This window comes from Arvicanthis niloticus, chromosome 8 (assembly GCF_011762505.2).
Source record: "Arvicanthis niloticus isolate mArvNil1 chromosome 8, mArvNil1.pat.X, whole genome shotgun sequence".
Taxonomy (NCBI): domain Eukaryota; kingdom Metazoa; phylum Chordata; class Mammalia; order Rodentia; family Muridae; genus Arvicanthis; species Arvicanthis niloticus.
In genome coordinates this window covers 76,673,984-76,684,112 of record NC_047665.1, presented here as the reverse complement: position 1 = coordinate 76,684,112, position 10,129 = coordinate 76,673,984, and the positions used below count along the sequence as shown (strand labels likewise).

The following is a 10,129-nucleotide window of genomic DNA, read 5'->3' as shown; positions in this document are numbered from 1 at the left end:
TTCATCAAAGACCTTAGAAAAATAAGTGCAGGGGACAGAGTGATAGCTAAGTGGGTAGGAGTGCTTGTCAGCAACCTGGCAACCTGGATTTAATCCTGGAACACACATGGTGGAGGGGAAGCATCAACTCTCACATGTTCTTCTCTGACCTTCACACATGCACCAACACACACAGAGGAAGGTGGGGGGAGAGGAAGAGAAAGAAAGAGAGATGGGAAGGTAGGAGAAGAAATGGATTATAATTAAAACTTTAAAAAGTAAATGTAGTGCTGATCTCAGCACCTGTGTTAAGCTGGATGGGATCACGTGTATCTGTCGTCCTGGCACTCATATGGTGAGATCAGATATGAAGAGAGGAAAATCCCCCAGAAGCTCTCAGACCAGCCAGTTGCTCCACACTGCAGGACACAAGAAACCCTGTCTTGAACAAGACAGAAGTGAGAACTGACAAGAGATTATCCTCTGGCCTCCAAAAATGCATCAAATCACACCCATGCCTACAGTTACAGATGAACACACACACACACACACACACCACATACCACACACCACACACACCACATATCACACACACCACCCATCAAACATACACATATTTGAATTTTGAACATCAATAATTACTATAAGTATTAAATTATGAGATAGACTGATACAGCCGTTTATAAAAATAACTCCCATAAATTATAAGAATAAAAAAGGAAGTGCAATATAAAGGCCTTTGAATCTCACATTACATTTGTGAACCTAGTATTTATGCAATTGCACTAACCTAATAAGATAATGGTGCTCATTTTATTGTGATTTGAAATAGCAAGCAAATTAGGGATAGGAGGAGTCAGTATTGTATGCCTTCTTTGAGATCTTGGGTTGAGAATGTGGCAGTGTGTATGGGGTACAGACAGAAATAAATAAACATCTCTAGCATGAGGATGCCACAGCTGAGTAGTGGTGAGTGTCAGACAGGAAGAACACAGTTCTCTAAAGTATTGTGTACATATTAGGCATCCAACTGAAGCCAGCCAGTCCTGGGAATGGTGGAGAAATAAAGGAGTGGGGGGCAGTCAGTTGTTCCAGAAGGGGAAAGTCGGGCAGGGCTGGAGGGAGGTGTTCTTTTATGGCCTGTGGAAGGTGTTTGGTAGACAGACACCAGGAAAGGCATTTCAGGAAGATGAGGCAAAGTTGCTCCTGGTTTTATGTGGCTGAAGCCATGGTAAGATGGCTGGAGTAGAGATGAAGACAGAAGGGTGTGGGGCTCACCATGGAGCTGCATCCACAGAGTTTGGGGAGTTAAGAAGTTTGAAGTCTGACCTTTAGAGGGATAATGAGAATAACGGTCACAGGGAGACCTTGTAGGGCTATCTGCCCTGTGGGCAACCCCACCATCTTAAAATTCTCTTTCTGCATGTGATCTCTCTAGTAGTTCACAGCTGATAGCCGTGTCTATATTTGTTGTCTTCCCACCCTGTACTCCATTGTCCTTTGAGCCGTAACTAAACTAAGGATTTAGAATTGAGATGAAGGTCTGTTTGGGTGTGGGTATTCCCTCCTAAATTTGGCACGGGCGTTTGTGACTATGTGTGAACAATCATGGGGTTTGGCTAGCGAGTAAGAAGAGAGAGTAGATATAACAGTGATCTCTACACCCTAAGATAGATAGTGAGCCCAAAGAAGGACAGATAGCACCCTTTGAGGAAGCCTGGCTTTAGTTCCTCCACAGGGCACCCTGACCTACTGCTATGTGCCTTTAGTAAATTGCTTTGCTTTAACGTCTTCAGTGATTTGATCATTAAAAAGCAAGAAAGGAACACACTGGCAATTTAGTTTAATGGGTTCTGCTATCATGTGTACATAGCTGTGCCCTCTCTTCCATGGTTTTCAGAGGCATAAGCCATTGAACTTGCTTTGTAAAACCTTACTGGCTTTGGAGAGCTTGGGTTTCTGAAATACTGGCAGTGATAGTGTGGTTTACAGTGGTGGTGGTGATGGTGGTGGTGATGGTGGTAGTGATGGTAGTGGTGATGGTGGTGGTGGTATGGTATTATTGCTTGTAGAGAGGTTTTGTCCTACAGTCTAGGCTAGCTTCAAACTTCTTAGCCCAGATTAATCTTAGATTCTCAATCCTGCCTTTGACTTCTGAGTGCTGAGATTATAGGTATGCACCATTATCCCTGATTTACAAATAATAAATATAAATTCTAGTGCTGTACCAAAAATTACTATCTTGGTATTTTCTCAAAGAAAGAAAGTATGAGAGCCCAGAGGAAAGTAGTATGGGATGAATGTTTTGTTTCCTTGTTTCCACTGCACCACTGCATATACTTTAAACATACTATTTAAAATAGGCTTACTCGTGACCGAGTTAGTTATGGTAGGATGAGTTAATTATGGAGACTGGATTCACTGCTACTTTAAAGACTTCTGTGTTTGGGCAGGTGGGATGGCTTGGTGGGTCAAGGCTGCCAAGCCTGATACCCTGAGTTCAATCTTTAGGACATGTAATGGAAGGAAATAACTGGTTCCTGCAAGTTGTCCATTGACCTGCACATATATGTCTTGGTATGCACATGTCCATACAGGTATACACATGCACACACATACAACACACACATAAATGGCCTCAAATAATAAAAACTAAAAATGGAGGTTATATATATTATATACATCTATTTTCCTAGGTTGCTCTATTGGACTGTGGACAGAATTCAACAGAGCCGACTCAGCCAAGCCTGTATGAAACCAGGGATGTAGAAGTGGCTCGATGTGGGGCGTTGGCACTCTGGAGCTGCAGTAAGAGTCACTCGAACAAGGAAGCCATTCGCAAAGCTGGAGGCATCCCCTTGTTGGCTCGGCTACTGAAGACATCCCATGAAAACATGCTTATTCCAGTGGTTGGGACATTGCAAGAGTGTGCATCAGAGGTGCCCAAGCCATTCTGGGTTTTGTTTGCCCTCCTTTCCCTCTTTCTTTCCTTCCATCCTGGTGTTTAATTGGGCACTGGTACTTGGAACTCTGTGCTCATCCTTGTTGGCTAAGCACCGAATCCTCCGGTCAGCCCACTTTTTCTTTCTTTAGTTAACAAAATAATCTTCAAGTTTGTCATGAAAGTTCAGGAACCATTTCCCCAAATGTCTTTTTTAAAAAGAGAGAATGAAAATCAAATTAATAATCCACTAACTGAATCAGAACTTGTGACATGTTGTTCCCAGTGTTGGGTAGGTCTTCTATCATTGGACAGATATGGAATGCTCGGATTTGGTGTTTGAGCAGTTTGTTCAGTGCGGTCCTTCATAAATGTCCATGATTATAGTTACATTATACATTCATAAATATTTATGTTTTTATCTTCTAGGAAAATTACCGAGCTGCCATCAAGGCAGAGAGGATCATAGAGAACCTCGTGAAGAATCTGAATAGCGAGAATGAGCAGCTCCAGGAGCATTGTGCCATGGCCATCTACCAGGTGGGGCTGGCTCTCTACGGTGGATCGCCTTGTTCCTGTAGTTAAAGGCAGCGTTTCTAAACATGTGGTCCCCTCCTCTGGGAGCTGTGTTCCTTTTTGTACTGTGTCTCAAATACCTGGTAGAAAAGGGAGAGGAAAGATGGATTGAGCTCCTTGTTACAGACCATTTTGGTGATGTAGTGATTGTAGAGCAGCCCAGTTCACAGTGCCGGGGAATGTGGTAGAGGCTGTTTTTGTCAGTGTAGAACAGGAAGGAGACAGAGAGAGAGAGAGAGAGAGAGAGAGAGAGAGAGAGAGAGAGAACCAGATAAGGGTAACTATTCTCTCTCTCACTTTTACCTTGTCCCCCCACATTCAAAATCCAAGGCACTGGAATTAGGGCTTAAAAGTTTGGATTTTGAGAGAGTATAGATAAACATATATTAGGGATAGATAATACTGATTTTCACACACACACACACACACACACACACACACACACACACACACACACACACACACACAGTGCCATGAAGGCAGCTGCCTCACCATCAACCCTAGTAAGAATTTATTACCCTGATAATTATCAGGCCTCACTCCTTGACTGGCCTTAAATGCCCCCCCCCCCATAGCCCCTGAGTATGCAGATGAGGCATCTTCCAAAACCCCTGTCCTGGCCATCTGTACATAGCCACACAAACCTTGTTCCAGAGACCCTGGATACCTTCCCAGGGGCATAAATACTCCTTTCTCTCCCCCTCCCCTACCCCATTCAACTGAACCAACTCTCTGGAGCTGTCTCCAAGGGTGTGTGTTCTTTGTCTGAGCACTCATCACTAACCAAGATCCTGCCTGCATCTACCCACTAGGCTAAGCTTCTCTCCCTCCATTCCAGCCCAATGTGCAAAGGGCCTGGCTACCCTTCTGCAGGAGAAGCAGAGAAGCAGACTCCAGCTGTCAGTCTGTGACACAAGCTCTTGGAAATCCCACTGGGTTCCCTGCAACTCCGATGCAGGCTGTTATGTAGCAGAAGCAACTTGCATTGGAGAACTCTCATGGATGAGCCTCGGTGGCCAGCGCTGAATGCTGAATGCCTTGATCTCTGACAACCTGTGGTTTGATTTTTGTGCAGTGTGCTGAAGATGAGGAAACCCGAGACCTGGTTAGACTGCATGGAGGACTTAAACCCCTGGCCAGTCTACTCAATAATACAGACAATAAAGAAAGATTAGCTGCTGTTACTGGGGCAATCTGGAAATGCTCCATCAGCAAAGAGAATGTGATTAAGTAAGTAAGGCATTTGATATTTCATAGTATTTTATAATAAAATATAATCAAGTGGTATTTATAAGGGGTTGTCTTTGACTATAATCAATAATGTACATCATTAATGTGGATTAAAAGGTAGAATGGAAAGAGTATTAGGAAAAATCTCCTCATCCTACTACCCAGAAATTTTATGTTTAACATGGGTTGGCATGATCTTTCTGTGTGAATAGGCCACTCCACATATAAAAAAATACATACATTTAAAAATCTTATGTTCTCTATCAAAGTAATGAAGTCTTTGCAAATAGAAGTAGCCTACACATTCTTCTTAGTTATTACTTTTATTTAGTCTTCTCTCATACCATACACCCTGCCCACAGTTTTCCTTCCTCCATTCTTCCTAATCCCCCCTCCCATTTCCCTCAGATCCACTTCTCCATTTTCCTTCAGAAAAGAGTAGTCCTCCTAGAGATACATTTTTTAAAAATTATTTGTGTGTGTCACGTGTATTATTGTGGGTGTGTATACAGATGTGTGTGTAAGCATATGTGCAGGTGTGTAAGCAGATGTGTGCAACTGTATGCAAATGCGCATGCAAGTGTATGTGTAGGTGTATGTGCAGATGTGCATGCAAGTGTGTACAGATGTGTGCAGGTGTGTGCAGATGTGTGTGCAAGTGTATGTGCAGACGTGTATGCAAGTGTGTGACTCTGAGACCAGAAGGAGTTAGGCATTTCATTTATCACCCTTACCTATTCCTTTGGGTCAGGGCCTCTCCCTGAGCCTGGGCTGACTTTTTTTTTTTTTTAAAGCTTGACTGGAAGCTGGTAATCCCTACTTGGAGCTAAGGCTGCTGATGGATACCACTTACCCAACTTTGTGTGTGTTTTTGCATGTAAACTCTGATCTTACAATTGCACAGCAAGCATTGTTAACTGCTGAGTCATATTTCCTCCACTAGTTTCCATTTGTAAAAGATAAATGAGTCAGCTGAATGGGCACTAATGACTCTTAACTAACCACTCTTAAAGAGTTATGAGTTTATTTTATTATGTATTTGTAAAGGTTTGGGATGTTAGGATCGACACCTCTACAACACCTTAGGCTTGAAAAGCAAGCAGTCTACCACCGAGCTACATTCTTGGCCCTTATAGTTCTACATTTTTAAAAACAAATTACAGAATACTTATAATTTTTATTCATTTTGATTGTTAAGCCTATCTCTGGGTCATTTTACAATTAAAACTTTTCATGACTATTTTGAGAAACCTTTTTCTTTTTCTATTTGGTATTTTCCTTTTAGAAATTTGCTTGTCCTAACAGAAAATAGGCTTGCTTAAGAGTATTTGATGGAATTAGCAATAGATTAAATATAACCTCCACTAATGCAAACTCTATTAATGGCAGCAATAAAATACATCTATATCTTAATATATAATCACTGATGAAGTTAATTAGAAATGAGAAAAAATGTTACATATAAAAACAGAAATTCTCATGTATAGGTTTTTATACATGCTTCATTTGATCTAAATGTACACTGAAAAACATCAAAGTAAAATTACTTGAAGATAGATTCTAAAACATACTAGGGATTAATAATGAAGTACTCTGAGAAGACCGATTAAAATATTTTATTTAATATTTATACATGTATATAACGTGTTTAGATCAAATAATCCACCCATTTTCTTACCTTTGCAATTTCTTCTTTCTCCTCCTCTTTCTCCTCCCAACTTCATGTGCTCTCTTTATTCTATATAATACACTGAATCAATCCATTTAGTGATGCCTGACTGTGCATGAGTACAAGACCATTTACTGAGTATTCATAGAACTTTTAGAACTACATCCCTGAAGAGAACTGATTTTTCCTCTCCCAGTAAACATCAATTGCCAGTAGCTCCTTATATTGGGTTGGGATTTCATGATCCTCTTTCCTGTCCATGACTGGTTTGATTGTATCCAAGTCTTGTGCACAAAGTCCCAAGCCATGTGAGTTTGTGCATACAACCCACATGTTATATCCAGGAAATACTGTTAAACACTAGTTATCTACTCCTTCTGTTTCTTATGGTATTGCTGACCTCTCTTTCATGATGATATCTGAGACTTGAGGGGGCGTTAATTTAGACCTGAGTACTCCACAATAACTTGTTCTGTGCTTACTGGCCTGTGGTGGGTCTCTGTTTAATCAACATTTATTGCAAAAGAAACTTTTTGGATGATATTTAGAGATGCACTGATCTATGGGTATAAAGATTAGGACTTAAGAGTACAGTTTAAGACCATGTCTGTTTAGCAGAATAATACTCATTGGTTCTTACCTAGTGCCTATGACCTAGACAGTCATGGGATTTGGGCCTAGTTAATTTCATCTCCTCTTAACTTCCTCTTTAGAACCACATGGACTTCCTTGTGTTGTTCCTCATCTTAGTTCCCTGTTTTGAGCTATTCTCCATTTAGCATGCTATTGGCTGTCATAGCACACTGTTGCATTTGTTTAGATATGTTCTAGATCCTCTAGGACTTTTATGAAGAAGGGATGCTAGCCTTTTCTGCACCTAATGAGATGATCACATGGTTTCTGTCCTTGAGTCTGAATGGTGGATTGAGATGACTGGTTTCCATAGATCAGAGCAGATCATTTCTGAAATCTGAGTTGCAGTAGATTTACTGCTCATTTTGAAACACAGTGATGCTATGTACATCTCTCTCTCTCTTTCTCTCTCTCTCTCTCTCGATATATACATATATACACACATATGTATATATATTTCATGTTTAATATGTTTTATGTAAATTAATCTATGTGAGAAAAAAGTTAAAATGGATTCACAGATGCTAAGATTCATATATGACAAAAGCTGTCTCAGAGGCTATCTAATGTCGTGATCAAGAACAGAGGTAGGTTGCAGGTAGCTAGGTGTGGGTGCCAGCCTTACTACTTAACAAGCTTCAGATCAGCAGTGTGATGATGAAGGTTAAATGGGGTCTACTCAGTAAGTTTGTTATGTGGGTCAAATGAGCACTGAAAATATAGTAGATGGCTAAATTAATATAAGTAACTATTTAGTATGGCTTTTACTTTTCTGAGTATCTTTGCTGCTAACTTTAGACTATAAACAGCCTCCTTTTCCTGTACTTAGGTTTCGAGAATACAAAGCCATTGAAACACTGGTAGGACTTTTAACTGATCAGCCCGAAGAAGTGCTCGTGAATGTGGTTGGGGCCTTGGGAGAATGCTGTCAAGAATATGAAAACCGAGTCCTAGTCCGGAAGTGTGGTGGCATTCAACCTCTCGTGAACCTCCTGGTTGGAATAAACCAAGCACTTCTTGTGAACGTCACAAAAGCTGTGGGTGCATGCGCATTAGAACCAGAAAGTATGGCGTAAGTGGCTCTGGAGACAGGGAGATTTAACCTCCGAGTGTTACGAGGAATATCTGGATGATCATAAAATTGTCTGTTACATCACTTAGAATTTATGTGCACATATGATGAATACTGTGGTACTACATGAATATGCATGACTTGCCACATGAATATTCATGAGTCGCCTAGCCAGCCCATCATCTTGAAAAAGAAGTGAACCTGTGCTCAGGGTGTAAGAATTTCCAAAAGCAAATAATCAGTTTCTCTATGTGGAAACTGTAAGCAATCGCCAAAAAGTTTCTCTGCCTTTTAGAGAGCAATTATTTTTCCATCTATATAGTACCATATTTATTTATTTTTTGTTTGTCTTGTTTTTCGAGACAGGGTTTCTCTGTAATGCCCTGGCTGTCCTGGAACTCACTCTGTAGACCAGGCTGGCCTCGAACTCAGAAATTCACCTGCCTCTGCCTCCCAAGTGCTGGGATTAAAGGCGTGCGACACCACCGCCTGGCAGTACCATATTTATTATTTCTGGCAAATCCAGAAAATTTATTTGCATCACCTATAAAGTAGCAAATGAAATACCAAGCATGTGAAACTGTGACCTTATCCTTGAATACATTATTGCATATTCAAAAGGATAAGATTTAAATGCGAACTGAAAAATATTTGGAAAGAAATGATTGGTACTAAACATACATGAACTTTTTCTTTGTTGTTCTAACCATAGTGCAACATCAATTTACATGGTGTGTATATTTATCTAATATTATACAAAATCTAGATGTGATAGGATGTAGACTGGTGGGTGTGCTCAGAGCACATTCAGGTGCTGTGCCTCTGGATAAAAGGGACTTCAGCACCCGCATACTTGTATGTTTGTGGGAGATCCTGGAACTAAGCCCAAGTAGAAACCAGAGGACAGCTGTACATCTTTCTTTATACATACTTTATATATAATACTTACCTACTTATATTCACATATTGATGTATGCATTTACCTACCTCCCTGTCTATGAGAGAAAAGTTTACTGTGAGGGGTTGGTTCCTGCAACTGAGGAAGCTTGAGTTTCAAATCTAATAGAGGTTTGATTACAGACTAGAAATTCAGGCTAGCACTGTGCTGGTAGAATTCTTTCTGAGAAGGTTAGTTGATAGCCACCTGTGTGATGATGGGTGATTTGTTTCCAGCCTGCCACCTTAAGTGTTAATCTCATAAAAAGTATCTTTCATAGAAATAGGTTGCATAAGACTTGCCAAATATGTGGGAACTGAAGCCCGACCAACTTGACACATAAATTTCAGCATGACAAGCTCACTCCTTGTTTGTTTGGTACCAATATGTGTGTCTGTAAGCCATATTTAAGTTGTAGATGAATACAGTAAGGAGGTGTTGCTTTTGTCCAGTGTGATTCTCCACCCTCCATGAACAACTGGAAGTGTGTCCATCATTTTCAGAGTTCTGTAGCAGTTGTTTCTTCTCAATATAATTGAATTTAATGACTATTTAAGTAAAGTGAACAGAACTTAAATATAAGTATATAAAGTTAGCAAGGCTCGTGTTATGAAATGAAGGGGATAAAGGAGATGGGAGGTAATATATAATCCTTTACAAGACATTTGTAACAAAATAAGAAAGAAATCTCCATGACAGTTTCGGGCCTTATTGTTGCTTGTCACATGACCATTTCTCATACTATAAGTTTTCCCTGCTTCCCTGAGCAAGCACATCACTAGGCTATGGTTCCTAATCTGTTGAGTGACTCACATTTATATCCCTAAAGAGTCTGGGGCCTAAAGAGTCTGGCTTACAGTATGGCTTACTTGTTACCTTAGTTACTTTCTGTTGTCATGGTAAGACACCATGACCAATCTAATGTATAGAGAAAAAAGTTTATTTGAGGCTTTTAGTTTCAGAGGGTGAGTTCATGACCACCATAACAGAGAGCATGGCAGCAGGCAGGCAGGCTTGGCACTGAGGGTAGCTGAGAGTTTATATCTCTACCCACCAGCATGAAGCAGAGACAGAGAGAGTGAGCTATTTGAG

General features: G+C 40.5%; 1 protein-coding gene across 8 annotated transcripts in view; it reads left to right on the top strand.

Annotated features, from left to right (window-relative positions):
* The window catches only part of Odad2 (outer dynein arm docking complex subunit 2), a 170,733-nt gene that overhangs the window by 49,726 nt on the left and 110,878 nt on the right, over positions 1 to 10,129 (top strand). For 7 of the 8 annotated variants that reach the window (XM_076939670.1, XM_076939666.1, XM_076939668.1 and 4 more), the window contains 4 exons: positions 2,676 to 2,918; positions 3,350 to 3,460; positions 4,572 to 4,726; positions 7,858 to 8,100. In XM_076939670.1, coding sequence (XP_076795785.1) covers positions 2,676 to 2,918; positions 3,350 to 3,460; positions 4,572 to 4,726; positions 7,858 to 8,100 — 752 coding nt within the window. The remainder of the gene's footprint in view (positions 1 to 2,675; positions 2,919 to 3,349; positions 3,461 to 4,571; positions 4,727 to 7,857; positions 8,101 to 10,129) is intronic. The other variant, XM_076939669.1, reaches the window with a different exon arrangement.